This window comes from Lathamus discolor, chromosome 14 (genome assembly GCF_037157495.1).
Source record: "Lathamus discolor isolate bLatDis1 chromosome 14, bLatDis1.hap1, whole genome shotgun sequence".
In the NCBI taxonomy this organism is placed as follows: domain Eukaryota; kingdom Metazoa; phylum Chordata; class Aves; order Psittaciformes; family Psittacidae; genus Lathamus; species Lathamus discolor.
Window position 1 is genome coordinate 11,281,512 of NC_088897.1, and position 17,827 is coordinate 11,299,338.

At 46.0% G+C, this 17,827-nt stretch overlaps 2 protein-coding genes across 14 annotated transcripts in view; one reads left to right on the forward strand and one right to left on the reverse strand.

Moving 5' to 3' along the window:
* Nucleotides 1–9,965, reverse strand: part of ACACA (acetyl-CoA carboxylase alpha) — a 116,162-nt gene extending 106,197 nt beyond the window's left edge. For 2 of the 6 annotated variants that reach the window (XM_065694274.1, XM_065694275.1), the window contains exons 1-3: nucleotides 9,842–9,934; nucleotides 3,114–3,160; nucleotides 2,179–2,428 (exon numbers count right to left, since the gene is read on the reverse strand). In XM_065694274.1, coding sequence (XP_065550346.1) covers nucleotides 2,179–2,402 — 224 coding nt within the window. In that variant the 5' untranslated portion in view covers nucleotides 2,403–2,428; nucleotides 3,114–3,160; nucleotides 9,842–9,934. Of the gene's footprint in view, nucleotides 1–2,178; nucleotides 2,429–3,113; nucleotides 3,161–7,435; nucleotides 7,535–9,841 lie in introns of those variants that run through there. The other 4 variants (XM_065694276.1, XM_065694271.1, XM_065694277.1 and 1 more) reach the window with 4 other exon arrangements.
* Nucleotides 9,966–10,261: 296 nt separating this feature from the next.
* On the forward strand, nucleotides 10,262–16,366 carry LOC136021839 (uncharacterized). 8 transcript variants are annotated; one of them, XM_065694483.1, is made up of 10 exons: nucleotides 10,268–10,350; nucleotides 10,537–10,648; nucleotides 12,189–12,271; nucleotides 12,367–12,561; nucleotides 12,828–12,908; nucleotides 13,166–13,471; nucleotides 13,852–13,965; nucleotides 14,520–14,659; nucleotides 15,118–15,260; nucleotides 16,228–16,366. In XM_065694483.1, exons 4-9 carry the CDS (start codon nucleotides 12,504–12,506, stop codon nucleotides 15,244–15,246), a joined length of 828 nt encoding a protein of 275 aa, XP_065550555.1. In that variant the 5' UTR covers nucleotides 10,268–10,350; nucleotides 10,537–10,648; nucleotides 12,189–12,271; nucleotides 12,367–12,503; the 3' UTR covers nucleotides 15,247–15,260; nucleotides 16,228–16,366. The 8 variants fall into 8 exon arrangements, with proteins under 8 accessions (XP_065550554.1, XP_065550557.1, XP_065550555.1 ...); XM_065694482.1 differs by lacking the exon at nucleotides 10,537–10,648 and having other exon boundaries at nucleotides 10,262–10,350; XM_065694486.1 differs by lacking the exons at nucleotides 10,268–10,350; nucleotides 10,537–10,648; nucleotides 16,228–16,366 and adding exons at nucleotides 10,676–11,010; nucleotides 15,807–16,221.
* The last annotated feature ends 1,461 nt before the right edge of the window (nucleotides 16,367–17,827 follow it).

A 17,827-nucleotide genomic window follows, 5' to 3' on the forward strand; every position in this document is an offset into this window, starting at 1 on the left:
CTAACCACCAAATGGAAAGATTTCTGGCAACTCCTTCAAACAGGATGCGCTCTCTTGGACCTCACTTTGCTTGATCCACTGGTCACACTGCACACAACTCCCCACAGATTTATCTTGGTCACTTTAGAAAGTGGGGTACCTTTGTGATTACCAAAAGGAAGTTGGAAGCAAGAATACCAGTGTTCCATTAATTCATTGTCACAGAGTGACCGCAGGCAAGTTGCTGAACTTGTCTTTGTCTGTTTCTCCATCCGCAAACACTATTTGGAAATCTCCCCATGAAAGGGACTGCCATCCTGCTTTATCTTAGAAAAACAGCTTATAATGCTGGAACTTTTTTATTTGAATTGGCATTTCTCTCCAACTTAGCTGGAAGTCAAGCACCCTCCAAAGAGAGTGCCAAAGTAAGCAAGTTACAACAGAGGAGCTCAAGGTTGCACACCTATTGCGTTACAGCTCTCCGATGCCAGGCAGTGTCCTAAAGGTTGCTTGGGTTTCTTACTCTCCTACTGTCTGTTTCCACACTAATGATCATGTGTCCACCCAGTTTCTTCTGTTCCTAAAATATATATAGTTAAAGGGCTAGAATTTTTCCTGCTTCAAAATAACCTTTTGTGTTGCCAAACTGGCAGCCTTTAGAAAGGTAATCCCCTTTAAATTTGCTTTAAGATTTTACATCTGTTATGTTAGTGCCAGCTTGCTGAACATATCCATCAGCAGTACCAGAACAACTCAGTAAAGCACGGACTCAAATGCATTTTCTTCCTTACCATGCTAAGAAGGTTTGCAAACAGGGGACTGTCTAGTGCTGCGGTAAATCTGGGTCTTAGGAAGACTTTTAACATGTCCAAAATGACATTTTGTATGTGTCACATATCCATTTTCATAAACAGAACAAGTAGACATGAAACAACTGCAGGGTAGTGGGAATTCAGATGATGGAAAGCATTAAACTGGAAGGACGCAAGAAGTGGGGCTTTGGTAAGGATTCATTCCAAAGCCAACACTCAACATTGTCATTTTAAATTTATCAGTTATGAGCTTACCATCAAATCAGGAATGACTGAAGATGCTTTGGAATCAAGAATCTAATTCTAAAGGCATTTCACAAGGTGGCAAAGTAACCTCAAATGAGCTGCAGCAATTCAGCGCTGATAAATGCAAATACTACACCTAGTAAAAGATAACTTTATCAGCATTCAGGGTGGTGATTGTTCATGGACTGCTGTTCCCCACATACAACACCTCCTCGCTCTACCCAGCACTTGGCAAGGCCTTGAGTACAGTACTGGCCACCAGACCTCCTGGGATATGGGAAGCAAAGGAAGGGGACATGGAAGATACTGACCAGACACCAAGAAACATCAGTACACACTGAAAAGTACAAGACACCTCCTCTGTAATAGAGCAAATCCAATGGATACATCCCACTAGTGGTATGCAAACCAGCACCAGTGTAAAAATAAAGGGGCCTTTTGACAGAGAAATATTAACACCAAGATCTCAAAAGCCAAACTTCATAGTTCACTTAAGCCACAAAGAATTAGGAGCAGGAGCAACATCACCCTTCTCCCAGCCAGGAGACCAACACTGGCCTGAGCCTCAAGCAGCAGCTATCATGGCAAGTCTTGGCTCACCACCACCCTGCCGGATGACAGCCTTTTAATTAACCATCAACAAAACCTTCTCCATCCAAGCCAAAAAGCGATATGGAGTCATTGACCTTCTCCAGGGGTGATGCCAATTCTCTGGCTACATATAAAACAGCAAATCCCACGTAAAGACATAATAAGCAAATAATGTTATTGTTCTCAACAAAAATGACCCACCTGAAAGACACACAACTGAAACCTTTAAAGATCTCAGTCGACAACTTTCAACTTTCTGAAAGGCAGGACAAGAGACAGGCAGTGCCAATAAACCCACCACAACACTCAACAGGTTGAGGTGTCTGAAAGATGCTCAAGGAATTTAAGCACAGCTATTTCATTAAAACCATCAGAAAAGAGAAGGTTTTGATACAAATAAATATACAAGAGGTCATTTGAAACAGAATGCCAGAAGATGTTTTGGAACAACAAAAATTGGAGCCAAAGCTGGATATAAAGTTGAATCTTTGCATTATCTTTGGAATGGATAGGGTAAGAAGACTGAATCCAGGTACTGTTTTATCCATACCTCATATGGGTTGCCAGGCCATCTTGAGCATTGGGAAGTCCTAGATCTGACAGGGAATCTGAGCAGACAGACACAGGCGACAAAGACCTCTCCTTCTCCTCTAGCAGGTCAAGTTTCACCAAGGAGCTTGTCTCATCTTCCGAGTTATCCTCTGACACAGAGCCAATAATAAAGCGAGAGTGAGGGTTCTCCACAGGTTTAGTGGGTTGGGAAGATTCTTCCATGGCTCCTACAAATTGGGCTCTCAGCACTGTAAGGGACAAAAGAAAGCCAAAACACAAGCCCCGAGGTTAATAAGGTGCTTTCCAGTCCACCCTCTGCTCTGATTCAACAGAATCATCAGAGCTGTAACCAACATTATAAGATCATTTCCTGGAAGGTTAGCATGTGGAACAGGAGCAGCAAGGGGATCAGACAGAAAGACAGTAAGGAATGATGGGGCCAGAAGCAAAACCTCCCCTTTCTGGCAGCAGTAAACTGTCAGACTGGCTCAGCCATCTTCTGTACCTTCACCCTGACTTTAACCTCTTGGTCCCACAACATCCATGTCAATTAGGGGAGAGTATCTACCTTATGGTAATACATTGAAACTTAGTGGCATGCTTTACAATTGTCACAAGAAAATACAAAAGTTCAGGTCTCCATTTTCCATTAAAAATTATTACATAGAAAAGAATCTCTTCATACAGAGAACTCTATCAAACCTCCAGTGTTGTTCCAACAGGGAATTAATGTGTTTTCTTCAAAGTTAAAAAAGAACAGAATAATTACAACTGAGAAATGACAGATGGAGAAACCAAAGGAGTATCTCACAGCATACAGACAGGTGGAATAGGGCAGCTCTGATAGCCCTGCTTTGCCTGGCTTCGAGGCACTTACACAGTAATTACATGCAGCTGGAAATCACAGCATTATAAGATCAGGTGTGGACTAACCTCTTGTTATCCTTGCCAGCTGAGCAGTTATCCACTTCCAAAACGAACTGGAAAATAAAAGAATTAACAAATACATATTATTATAAAGATGAATACTCTGTGTTTTCCAAACTACCTGAATCTTGGAACAAAAAGCTGTTATTAAAAAGCCACAAAAGTACCAAACTGACTCGATGGGCTTGCTCCAGGTCACAGAGTACCAGGGAACTGAGCCTGCCAGTCAAGTCTCTCTGGCACCTTCTGAGCAAGGTGTTGGCACACACCTCAGCATCCCATGTGTATTTTAGTTCTGCTTCTAGAAGAAACTATGGTTTCTGCCAGTGGTATCTATGTATGTCAGTCTTTTCCTCTGCCAGCTTCTGAATGTGCTGCTGCCTTCAGCTGCGTTTAATGGTCACGAGTAAGCCCTGATAATCAGGAATCTCATGAGGAACTGGTGGCAAGAAGACACAGCTGACACTAGTTCACCAGTAAAACAAACCACGATACAGCAACACAGACAGGGGCAAGATGAGGGGATATTCACTTCAGGGTCCCATTCTCCCAAGATGGACTTCATTATGCAGAAGGACTCTTTTGATGCCCTTAACTCCCAAGTGACATTTACATCCTAAACCAATGCAAAAACCTCATCAGTCCTTGCTAATGCTAGCCATGTTATGATAAGTACAGGGATGCAGCATGGTATGTTTGATAGGAACATGACAGCTTTCATCGGGTACACAAGCAAAACTGAACCATGTTATAACACAAGTAAGACATGATAGTAGCTTTAATTAGAGCACAGACAAGGAATTTAGAGGCAGTGCAATCCTTAAACACCATGCTCTTTCTTTTCATCACTGAGAATGAGAAACTGATCCAACTGGCTTATGCACTTTTACCATGAATGTACTTGACTAACTATGTACACTCAAACTTGTGTTGACATCATTACTCCCACAAACTCCGGTTTCACTGCGGCCACAGGTGGTTCATTTTACAGACACACTTGATCATTTTGTGACCAAAATGCCACAAATGTCTGTCTGAAAGTGTCACTGATAGGGTGGCGATGGATATGAAGGGGAAGCATGGCTGCAAAGCCCACACACCCATCAGTGACTAAACCGATGCATAAACTAAAACCAATGCATAAACTAAACCATACAGGAAGATTTCTTTAGCTGAGGTGCTTGGGCAGGACTTGCAGCTCAGACAGCACCAAGTTTAATCCAATCTTGTTTGTGCATATAAACCTGGAGACAATATTTACGTGTTTATTAGGCCTGGCATCAAATCACATCCAGACAATTTACTGCTGGCACAGCTACCAGTGCTGAAGAACCTGGGATACAGCCAAAGTAGCTTCAACCCTTTCTTAATGAAGAAAATCTTTTTCTCATATCAAGGACTTACATGTTAATAAACAAGTTTTGAGGCTTTGTTTTCTCCTTGCTAAGCAGAGAAAGAAACAGAGGAAGAGGCAGTGAAGCGTTTCACTCCAATACTCTAGCAGATAGCACCAAACTAACACCACGGCTCCTGAGCCCCAGTGTTGCTCAAGCATCTTGTTTGTACAACTCTGTTCAAAAGCAGTTAGTTATCCATGAAGGCCCATTCAAATCCACTCACCAACACACTTCCAACCCCTCGCAGCCCAGTCCCAAAGCCAGGAGTCCCACTAACGTTTTGCAATCAGCTAGAAACACAGCACTGCTCTGAATTAGACATAAGCTTGTTCTCAGCACACATTATTCATGGTTAAATTAATATCAGCATTGTCTGGAGCTAAACAAAACGCAGACTTTCTCAGAGATGTCTTCACAGAAGCCTTTTGCTTTCAGTGCTGCACCTCACCAAACCTCTGCACGCTACAGACTCTGCCTGACACATAACTGCCCCAGCTCCCAGCATGCATCTTGAACTCAGCTGACCACCAAGACAAGGCTCACATACCATTAACCAGTGTGGATGTACTCTTTGTTTTAATAATGATGAACCAGAGCCTAAAACCCCAAATAGTCAGGATCCTCAACACAGCCTCTAGACATAGTTTTGCAGGCAACAGGCTGGCACACAGGCCAACTCGGCAGAGAGACTGGAAAACCCCCTGTGATTTTTGGAACGATTTGGATTGAGAATTCAACTCTGCAGAGATTTAAGAGCAGGTAACACTGAGCACCCTGAGCCTGCTCAGCTACAGAGAGATGTTTTAATGACAGCTGAACCTACACAGAGCCTGAGCCGTGCTGCCCTCCCTCCTCCTGAAGAAATCGGCCCGTGTTACAGGTCTGAAGACATCCAGCACTTCCGTAACTCCCCAGCTTTGCTGGCATCGTGGTGTAAGACCCAAATGGCATTCACGCTACAAGCAATGAAAACTCTGCAATCCAAATTCAAACAGTAACGTTTTGCCTGAGGCTCTACTACTATCATTAGTACAATGCTTGGCCTGACAGGGAACAGTGACAGACTTTGCAAGTTTCTGTAACAGTTTCATTTTAAGCTAATTCTTATGATTATCCAACACACTATGGCACAAAAATTATGTCAGTTGGAAATTCAGCTTCTACTATTTCCAAGCCATCCCATTCTGAAGACAATTACACTATTGAAAAGGACATTAGTTCAGCAAAAACGAGTTGTAGGTTCTTTCAAAGACTCAGAATAGTACCTGAATGATATGTCATATGAAAAGGAAATTAACAGAACTGGTTTTATTTCAAGGTTTCCCATTTAAAGACCAGGGATCTGTGCCTTTAACCCAGTCCCTAGTGGGTTTAGGGGGCTAAAGAGCACAGATACAAAACAACAGAATGGACGTGTATTTTCAACACCCAAACTGAATGAGTAACAGAAAGCAAAGGACCAACAAAGGTACAAAGTAAAAACCGATGTATGTGCATAACAAGTTGAGTACTTAACAGCTTTTACTGCACACAAAATCAGCAGCATGGTCACCTGGAAGCAGGACTCCAGGCTGGAAATGGGCACAGGGATGAGTTTTGCACCAAGAGGAACCACCACACACCAAACCCAGGGAGCTCCTGCCCATGTCCCACCAGGCCAGCTCCCCGCAGCACTGCTTTGGTGCAGCTGAGGGGTGAAACCCTTCTCCCCCGGGCCTTGCCTCCCAGTTAATAGTTGCACATTGCTTCACTCCCTACCCTAAAACATCCTCTTCAAGTACGAAGCACCCCGTGTAGTTCTTTTGCTTCCAATGTATCAAAAAGTACTTCTCAAACTGCATGTCCACAGGTTAGGAGTTCCACTCGTTTTCAGGTTTACTGTATCAACCTTAGACACATAAAGTTAAATATACAAGTGGAATTTATGCTTTCTAGGTCTCCTCAGGTAAAATATGTCTATGTCTCCCCAAAAGAACTTGAAGAGCAAAAAAGAGCCTATATTTACAGCCATCCTAATCTGTCAAGACATTCAACAGTATGCGTAAATCCCATTGTCTCTGAGAGAACTGGACATAAGCTAAATAGTTTGCTGATCACTAACAGATAAATTGGCACAGACCACACTATTACTTTGGATTATTAATCTTTTTTTAACGTGGTATATGTCATTTTAAAACTTTCTCGGGCAGATTTAAGCGATACCACAAAAGGAGAGGTGACAATAACCATCTGCTTTGTCCTCCAAATACGCTTTTACAACTTAATTGCTCTTAAGCACTCTGCTGCACCTTCGGGAGGGCATTCCCAGGCCCTCCGAAGAAACGGGCCCGAACTCTTCCCTTGAGATCCTGAAATGCGATCAGGGATGGGAGGATGCCGCGGACGAGGAGCGATGCCTCAGCGGGCAGAGCAGCGCCGGCCCCACGCTGGTCTGGCGGCTCCAACACTCCCATTTTATCGGCGGTGAATTAGCCCTCTCGCAGGAGACAAAACCACAATCAAAACCATGCTGCCTTCATGCCGCGCTGTTTCGCGCTGGAGCAGCGGGGAAGCCGCACGAGGGATGGGGCCGGGCCACAGCGCGGCCGAGGGCAGCAGCTGGGCACCCGGAGGAAACGAACTCGCTCTTCCGGTCGGCGGGCGCGTCTCCACGCCGCTTCCCCGCTGCTGGATACCCCCATCCCTCCTTCCAGCACCTAAGGGAGCCCCGCGGAGCCTACAACCCCGAGCACCGCGCCCTCCGGACAGCACAAAGCGGCCGGCGCGAGTCGCCTCAGCGCGACACAACGTGAGCGGATCATCCCGCGCTCCCCCGGGCCCGGCCCCGCCCAGCCCCACGGGCCCGCGCAGCACCGCCCGGCGGGACGCCGGTGACCGGTGGCTCCCGGTCCTCCCGCGCGGGGCCCCGTTGGAGCGGGCCGCAGTGCTCACCTCAGCGTGCCGGGCGCGGCGGAGGCGCGGCGGGCCCCCGACCTGGCGGCTGGGCGGCGGAGCTGGCGGGGGCGCGGCGCGGCGCCCCCATCCACCGCCAGGCCACGCCCCCTTGCCCAGGCCACGCCCTCCGCGTCCGGCCACGCCCCCCACGGTGGTGTGATGCACGGAGTTACCTCAGGTCAGACACCTCCAACCTTGCCCCGCCTGCGCCGCTCCCATTGGCTGCCGGAGGGAACACAACGGGGGGCGTGACCAATCAGGCGGCGAGTGCGGGCGTGGCCAATGAGGAGACGCCTATGGTCTGAGCGGCCAGTTGGGCCCGCCCACTGGCTCCCGGTGCTGGGGGGGTGCCGGTGGCCGGGCTGCGTTACACACACCAGAGTGCCCCCCCCGGCCGGTCTCTGTTGGCGCGGCCCCTCCGGGACCCCCGGGGCTCGTCCCCTGCACCCCGAGCTCCCCATACGACTGCCAGTCCCCAGACCGCTGTGGTACCCGCACGGTGTGGGCTGCATCACCGACAAGCAGCGGGGCTGGTAACGGGGCCCTGGACCAGACACCGGGTAGCAGGATCCCCCCTCACCCCCGGCTCTGCACCGCCCGGCGGGGAGGACCCACGTGGAGCGGGAACACCGGCCCGGCCACCGAGCAGATACAAGTGCTAGGCGGCTGGGAAGCAGGCCAGGCGCTGCCCGCGTGTTTGCTGCCTGTTGTTTGACCTGCAGCCATCGCTGTGCGGATGGGCAGCGATTGTAAGTTTCAAGATGGCCGCATTGCCTGGCTCCTGAAATCCAGACCAAAGACTCAAGTTGAATTCCTGATGCTGCCGGACCTACTCCCTGCGCAGGCAGAGCCTCCTCCTGCTGCGATCGGCAGTGCTGGCAGGGGTGCTGTCGAACACCCACACAAGCAGTTTTGGGTTCTATCCCATGTTCTGGCAGGGCTCGGTGCCATGCTGCCTTCCTACCGTGCCCAGAGGGACAGGAAGAACACCCGTCCCTTGCTGTGCCTTTCTCTGCTTCATGAGGAAACGGGGGTTTCTTGTATCGTTTATACATGTGCTCGGCTCTTTACCCCTGCCAGGTTTGAGAGGATACCCCTGAGAGCGCACCCCGGCCTGGGGACTGCTCCAGGCCACTGCTCAGAGCTCACAGCAGCAGCAGGAATGGCAATTGAACAGCAAACTCCTCAGACACAGTTTAAAACTCTGGGTAATTTCTTCTTAAAATGTGTTCTAAGGCCAAATCAGTGGTTCCAGGATAAGAACTGCTCCCCCCCTGAAACACTGACCTGGAGCACGTGGTGGGGTCTGTGCCCACTGCACAAGTACTCCACATCCAGAAAACCTGACTGGGGGCTTTGTGGTTAATCATACTATGTGGGGGAACAGACTGTGCTCTCCCCTCCACCTGGACTGAACCTGAAGGATTGTTCTGGGCATTGATACTTTATGTCTCTGTAGATGTGTCTTTTACTTAAAAAAATCCTCCTCTATTTAAGTATTTTTATGAAGGAACTAAAGACTACTTGGTGTTAGTTAATCATACATTGTGCTCAGTCCCTCCAGAAGCGAGGGGGAGTACTTGGCACACCAAGGGATTGTGTCCTAAATCACTGATAATAACTACATACAGAACTTACAAAACCAGAGATTACAACAGGTGCTTGGTTCAACCTGTCTAGTGCTCCAAGTACCATGGTCATGCTAAAACCTGCCCATCTCACCCATTCGGTTAATAAATACTGTTCAAATACTGCTGGAGGAGTGATTGCTCCATGTAATTAAATCCTGTAGCAACTCTTCCAATTCAAGGGCAAAGAGAAAACAGGAAAAAAAGCAAATCAAATACATTAACCTTTAAAATAAAGCAGGGACTTGGAAGGTGGTTTTGAAATCAGGCGGTAACAACAGCCCCAGGCCATGCTCAGCTCTGATGGCCTCAGAGCAGCACTTCATTTACCACTGTAACTACCACCCATCATTCTGAAGGATGGTTGTTAAAAGCCTGTATATGTACAGTAGGGAATGGATCCCAAAATACTCCCGGATGTGAATTCTATGTAAGCCAATAAAAGCATAGCTACAAAGGACTAGTTAAAATGTGCTTAAGCCTCACACTGATCTGTGGTTTAATACAGGCAGACTGTTTACAAACTTCAGCTATACTTTCCCACAGTTTTATCACGTTATGAATTGTAAACGCATTTCTGCTTGGTCCTGTTTCTGTTATGCTCATAAACTGGGCACACTACAGACATTATTTACTCCTATTGCATGAGTTATGAGCACAGGCACTGTTTATGTGTGCAACCCCAACACCCACCCACACATCTCAAAAAAAGCAAGTGTAGCCTCAATCATGCAAGAAAATCATTGCCAAACAAATACAGGGAAAACATTAGTACCTTTTGAGATGCCAAGTTAGGGCTCCAGGTCTCTTCTCGGCTCTGATAACATCCCCAGTGCAAACACAGGAAAGATCATCCCAGGTCTGGGGGGTGAGTGACGACATCCATCCTGGCACACCTCAAGTCCTGGCAGGCAAGTAAAGGAGAGAAAGGTCAGGGCATGTTTTAAAGCAAAATCCCCCTTTAGCTGCTTAGAAAATGTTCCAGAAGGTTTTAAACATTAGGAATGAAATGTTAATCCCCACAACGCTGCCTGTTTTTAAGGATAATCACTAACAAAACACCCCACTCTCCCCCGCTGGTAGGTTAGCCACCATCACTAACCCAGGCACGAGATGTGCTCTTACTGGTCCCAAGTTTCCTTACAGCTTCAGGGAGTGCCCTAAATCATCCTATAAAACTGGTGTTAGAATTGTCTCGGCATTCCCAGCCCAGGAAGTGAACAGCAGAACTAACTGGAAAGCAAGACTGAACACTATAGATGGGATGGTGAACATTTAGTGAAGGTATTGGTTAACCACATTCAAAAGAAATATTTAGTTGTTTGAAATGATTTATTATCTAATTCTTTTTCCAATAGTTTTTTGATTCCAAATGATTTCCATCTGAAATTGCGTAAGAATTAGCAAGTACAAAAATATCCTTAAAAAGAGCGACACAGAAATGTCTCATCCAAACTTTCATTTTTAAAGATGTTTCTGATCAGCTAAGTGAGAACACACTGAGAAGACAAAATCTTCCTCTATAAACGATCCTAATAGGATCCTTGGAGATCCATGAACTGCATTTCACAGGCAGAGAAATGTGAGCAACCATTTTTGTTTGATTCTGCATTAATATGCTGTTTCCTAAACAAAAGATGCATTCAGCTGAGTGGGCATTTAAATGTGTTGCTTTGCTGCTACATACTCATTGTACTAAACTCGAGGGGAGGATTGTGTCAGGAAGAGTTAAAACCTTGTTTAGTTACAGGGGAAGATGGGGAATGGTTTCTTTACATTCCTTCCTTGTGCTTGGTGTCAAGCTGCAGTTCATGGTAAGTGGCTGCCAGTAATAAACAAACACAGCTTCAGCGAAACACCAACACGATCAAATACAAGGGCCAGTTTATCGGGAAGCCCTGCCAGGTATGGAGCAGACCACATGCACCTCAGGAGTCAGCCCATGTGAGATTCTCAAACTATCTTATCTTTTCACAGCTTTACCATAGCGGTTTGGGGCTTTTTCTTCCTATTCTACTACTGGCTTTTCATTTTTCACTGAAAAAAATCACTTTGAACTAAAGCAGCTGAATACGCTCAAATGAAAATCCTGCAAAAGTGCAAAGAGAATCTGGTTTTATAGCACCTGATAGATTGTAAATATTAAATATTTATACTAAAATCCATCCTTACCCACCATGAACAGCTAAACTTAATAGGCATGCAAAATAAATATTGACATGCAAGCCCTTGCCACTCCATTTGCTCTCTTTTGAAACTTAAACATCTTCTTAAACATTACCAATACTTCTTGAGTCTCTCGAGTATCAGTCACATTTTGGAATGTCAGGGGTTATTTTAGACGATTGGACTGCAAAATTCTGTCCTTCTGCGATGGGAGCCACCAACCTGTGGTTATTCAGCATTTTAAAAGCGGAGGCTTTGGAGGGAAAAGTGATTTCCATCGCCACCTTCTGTCTAAGACAGAAAATGCCAGTTCCCCAAAAACCATCTGTACGACAGCCTAAGGAATCTCACCAAGACTTTCTGATTAAACCTGCAGGCAGTAGCCTGATTTATTTCTGTATTTATTTCTGCACTTATGCACAGCTAATGCACAGCTATTTATGCCCCCACAGCTACACCCAGCAGCACACCCAGTCCTGGAAGCAACCAGCACCAGGGCCGGCAGGTGAACATAGGCTCCCTCCACTTCCTAAGCACTTTTAGGCTTTATTAACAATCTGAAAAGCAGGAAATGGCCTGGGACCAGCCTGCTTGGCATGACCGCTGCAGTGGAAATCCCTGCCAGTGCCAAAAGACCTGTGAGGGCAGGTGATGCTGGCTGAGGGATTACGTGGTGCTGGTTTCACTGTGCCCACTGGCACAGTGTATTGAGCCAGGCTTGTGCAGCAAGGCCCACAGGTGTTGAGGGCCAGGAGAGGCTGCTGAGGTCCCACTCCTTGAGGGAAAAGGCTTTAGGTAAGGGTTCTGTTTGCGTTTCAGCAATGGGGTGTTGCCATGGGGGCCCCATTCTAGAAGGAGCCCAGTCCCATGGCAACCAGTGGCCTACACCAGGACCCCAGTGTGTCCCAGAGCTCTCTCCCACGGGACACTACTTTTCCCTGTTTCACCCATTTCAGTGCTTAATTCCGTGACTCAGGACCAGGGTTAACCTGTGATGTACCTACTGAAAGGAAATCTGACCCACAGAGAAGATTTTCAGGTACATTTTTTACCAAATTCCACATTTTTCCTGTAGAACCATCTACAGAGAGTAGAGTTCAGGCTCTAACTTTAAACTCTCTATATGTTGACCAGGTTAAAGGTGCATGATAACAAAGAGGTTCGGGATCTCTCCTAATCGCTCAGTATCTGCTTAAACACCTTTACAACGTTACTCAAAGGAAGCAGTAAAGATAAAAAGGGCTTCAAGATTATCAAGAAGAGATATAATTATGTTCATAATATTAATATTTAGCTTAGTGTTTGCAGTCAACAATTTCAGCAGAGAAGGTGAGTGGGTCACCATACTTGCAAGTTCTAACTGAATTAAACTAAGGATTAAGAGACTTCCTTCTGTAGTATTAGGAATGTACCTTTGTAATGTAACTTTCCTCTATCATATGCTGAACTATGTCTTTAATCCTTACACCCTCACCTCAAATTCTGCACTTTTGCTCTCAGCAAAAGGTTAACATTTAAAAGTAGTTACTAAAACAGGGGGGTAGTGACTTAACCCTGCATTGTTAGTAAAAATGGTCCTTGCTTCATTCCCTCAGACCCTAGAGACTACAAATGTCATGTGGAAAATGCCTCAGACATAGGTGGCAGAGTAAGGAGCCTGAAGATCTTCCTGCAAGGTAAAGAGCCACTGGGAGAGGAAAGCTGTGAGGGCTCTGCGCCGTGGTTAATGTTTTCATCTGTCTCAGCTGCTCCTCAGCCACCTGACCAAAAAGCATGTAAAAGATCATGCAAAATTTTAGCTCTGTTTTGCTGAAAGAAAACCAACTCAAAGAGACCCTTGCAGCAACCTCAGCTAACTGGGCTGGGCTGAACCTTTTGTGAGAAGAACTGCAAATAAGAGAAGCCATTTCTAATGTTTCTTATCCTTTTCCAGCCCCTGGAATAGCAGCAACCAAGGGGAAGTTAAAAAGAACCCAAAAAGTGATGACTCTGGAATGCTTCCGTCATCAAAGCCCCGTGCAAGTAGATGTGCTGTACTTGAAGAAGATGAGTGGATATGTGACAGACTGGACAGTAGAGAAGCAAATCCTACATGGCCGGAACACTTTCAGCGATGCAAATGGGAAACCTGCCACCAGCCATATCTGTGTTTCACAAACACAGCACAGGAAGAGGTTTCCGAGCAAACTTACTATTAGAGAAAAAGGTAGAAAATTCAATGTAACAAAGAGAAGTTTAGGTATGTCAGAGGATGGCAGTCTCCTATTTCATACAGCTGATTCCTCAGCAGTTATTTAAAAGAACAAACCTATTTGTACCTTTCTATTAAGTAAAAAGTAAGGACCCAGAATTAACACTACTGAAAGCTTCAGGGTTTGGGACAATTCTATGCTGCTGTTCTCACTTCCTTTGAGAAGGTCAGGATGTTTTGGCAAATAGAGTCTCCAATATTAATACCTGTAGAAAATTCTGTACATTGGAAACTGCATACAAGCAAGAAAACTATTTCTAGCACTTCACTGCAAACTGCCAGCTGTGTCAGCGTGCACTTTGGCTGCTCCTGGCTCTTCCCCTTACATAGAAGCAAACATCTGCTTTTAACCTTCTTTTTGTTACCAGTGTTTCTGGAAGGGATGTCAGATTGTGTTGTAACAGCAAAGCTGCCCAAGATGAAAGTTTTTACAGAGGGTTTAGCTGTCCCGAAGATGCACCGCGGCAACCATACTTTGTATGGTAAGTACCACTTCTCCCTGCAGTCATGCAAGCAGCACAGGGGCAGTGTAATGGTAGGAAAAGATAGAGCTTTCACACACACAGCTTTGGTGAAGTTCTCCCAAATAACTGTTTCTGTGAATAGCTGGATTGCCTCTCTCAGTAGATGCAACAGTCCCTGGCACTTTGTCAGTCCATGGCTGTAATGAGAGAACAGCATTTCAGCCCTTACCTTCACAAGAAGTTACCCGTGTCCAAGTGTGCCCCACAAGGGCTCCCAGCTTCCCTTAAAAACCTCACCGGGCTTCAGTGGGAAGTTACAAGCCTTACCACTGTGACTGGGCTTGCACACCCATTTCAGCAGGAACTCAAAGATATTTGAAGTATTTTAAGGTAAAAAAGTTTCTGAGATTCTAAAGAGATTTAGAGCTTCCTGTGAAAGCCTATGGGAGACACTGAACTGTTCCTCTGCTCGGGTCCACCCAACTTAGCCCAGCCCAACCAAAATGAAGAAAACTTTGAGCTGTCAAAGACTTGTAAACCCACCTGAAATACTCTTGTGTATCTCATTTTAGATGGAATTCCACCCGCAGATGACAAAGATATGCTGAACAGACTGAAACTTAGTATCATCCTCAAAGTGTTCATCGCTGGTACCCTAATAGCCTTTGCAATATGCTATATAGTGTTTGCTATATGCAAAATTCCCTGCTCGGTAAGTTTCTGAACACAACAGCATCTCATCTTAGTCCCTCACACTCATCCAGAATACAACCTTGTAAGCATGACTGATGAGCTGAATCCTTCGGAAGTCTTCCACCTCTAAACTGTCCTTCTTCAGGTGTCAGGATTACCTCTCGCAGATGGCCAGTGGATGCCCATGCTCAAAGGACAGGTCACCCTCTGTCCTCTTCTAGGCTGCAGGATGAACTATTTAAGCATGCTGGTGGGGGGTGTCTATATAAGAAGGAGATAGTGAGAACAGAAGACACCAGGGGTTGCAATATGCCAGCTTCCTCCCATAAAGCCGTATTACTTCAATGCCTAAAAATCCAGTAGCATCAGCACAGCCCCTCCAGAAACAAAAGGTGGTTTAGTTCTGAACAGCTGGTATGCCACATATTCCCTGCCATGACCTACAGACTCCTAACTGCTTTTGCTTCCTTCCCCCAGTGCTTGTGGATCAAGGGCATCAGCATCCACAAAAGCCTGCCTGCAGGCCGCGTTCCAGCGTATGGCCAAACAGCAAAGCTTTTAACTCCATTTCTGATGGAAAAGAAGCCACTGGAAACTTTTGTCTGACTCTCCTTACCCAGGTACTGCTGGTCATTGTCAACCAAATCTGACTGAGGGATAGCAGGCTTCAATGCAAGCAGTTTCCAAGTGAAGTAATTTCCAAGTGATTAGGTAGTAAGAAGACAGCTAAACCAGTCCCTGGTGGAAGCTGGGTGGGCTCAGCCGTCCCCATGCTGGGCAAACAGCACCCACAGAACGTGGCAGCATCATGCCCATGGTCACAAGCAAAGGTGGAAGGGAGCTAAATGAGACAGGAGGGAAGCTGGGACCATCAGGGTGGGGAAGATGTATGGGGATAGGCTCACCTATACTGCTCCTCCCAAGCTAACCTGGCTTTAGGTGCAAGTTACTGGGCTTGAAGATATATCTATTCCTTCCCCCTCAAAAAATTACACATCCCTGAATTATTTAGGTGTATTTTCATGAAGAAATTATATAATCTTGTTCTTCCTACCTATTAAGTGAACTGCTGAGGTCGAACAGTTATACTTTACTCCCAGCTTTCACTGAGACTTGGGATCAAGGCACTTAACTTCAGCTTATCCAGTTACTTGTCTGTCATACAGCTCAAACACGTGCCCTGTAGCGAGGCCGGATTGCTCAGCCCTGCTGACAGACAAGAAGCCCTCTGGATATCACACATACAGAACAAACTACTTGAGAGCATTCAACCTGCAGAAATTAGCAGTAAATAATTTCAAATGGCAAATGAAAATTACCTGATTTGTTAGAACTTCTGAGGAGAAAAAGGCAGCACGTGAGCACATTATTCATTACAAATTAACCATTCAGATCTTCCCAGAATATAACTGTAGTGAAAAACGTGCTGTAGTGAGAGGCTCAGAAACTGAACTGAGACCCTTCAGAGCTATTTCACATAAGCCACTGAACACTGACCAGGTGGTAACACATTTGGGCCTCTGCTAAGCTGAAAACCAGTTGAACACACATAAGGCAAAAGACTTTGTGTGTTATTGCTCCCTCCAGGAGACGCCAGGCATGCTGTTAACTTCCCTTCAGTCCAACCAGGAGATGTCGCACCACTAACCCCAGACCTGAACAATGCCAGTGCTGCTGTTAGACTATGAATAAGAGTAAGCAATAAATATTTTATTGCCATTTCAAACTCTGCCTCTTCCAGATTCTTAATTTTTCCCCGTAATTTTTCACATGCATAATTTCCAGGACTTTTAATCTTGCTGTGAAATAGTTCAGACAAGGAGCATACATGTAGCAAACTCATCTTACAAATAGCAGACCTCCTTCTCCAGCCTCAACAAGAATAATGCAGATGTCAACTGTTGAGCTTTAGCCCTTCTCTCAGTCTGAGTGGGTGCATCACATTTCCATGTGCTGATAGAAAATATATTTCTGACCTATTTGCAAGGTACTTCTTTCTAACATAGTTGTCAGCACTCAGATATGAACTGCCAAAGGCCACATCTGCCTGCTACAGAGAACAGCTCTCATCAAGTTCCCAGAATCTGCATAAACGAATAGCAGCAGCCTCTAAGCCTCTCAGTGAACAATGTACCACTTCCTCACAGTGATGCAGATCCTGTTCATCTGAATCAACATCATCCATGCTCTGCGGGGTAGCATAAGAATTTCACACAAAATTACTCATTTTCTCACAATAGCATAAAAAATGTTGCACAGAAATGGTAATGACAGCAGGTTTCTGTGGACAAAGTACAGGGTCACTGTGCTATGTGGGGCTGACGTAGCCCTGGCCATGTGGGATGTCCTGGGCAGGTTGAGTTTACTGCAAGAACAGTCTCTAAGTGTAAGCAAGTATTTGAAATGCATGGAATACCAGATACATTTCCCAGCACCGGGGCACCAAAACCATACAAAGAATCTACTTAGTATCCTCATTAAACTGCATTTTCACTGTTGGCATTGCTGTTACAATTGCACCAGTAAATGTACCATGTCCAACACAATACAGCACACAGGGCTACCACAGAGGTGATGAGAGATAGAGCCACTGCACAAGGTTTGGTGCGCAGGCTGTCTGATGTGAAAACAACTATTTTAAATAAAGCAACTAGCTAAATCATTTGCAAGCTTTGGTGTCTTATGCAATGCAAGACTTGTTAAACCCAGGTCAGATCCCTCTGTCTGGATATTCTTAACAAGTGGAAGCCTACTTTGTTCACCTAGTCCATAATGACATCCACAGTGCACATGGGAAACAGCCAGGATATGTCATGATGCCTGCCTGCAAGCAGGGAAACATGGAATCCCAGACTGGTTTGTGTTGGAAGGGACCTTAAGCTCATCCAGTTCCAACCCCCTGCCACGGGCACGGACCCCTTCCACTGGAGCAGCTTGCTCCAAGCCCCTGTGTCCAACCTGGCCTTGAGCACTGCCAGGGATGGGGCAGCCACAGCTTCTCTGGGCACCCTGTGCCAGCACCTCAGCACCCTCACAGGGAAGAGCTTCTGCCTAAGTGGAAATCCTGCCTGACCAATTTGGTGGCCTTCTATGATGGGGCTACAGAACTGATGAACAGGGGTGGAGCAGTTGGTGCCATCTACCTGGACTTGTGCAAAGCGTTTGACACTGTCCCACACAACATCCT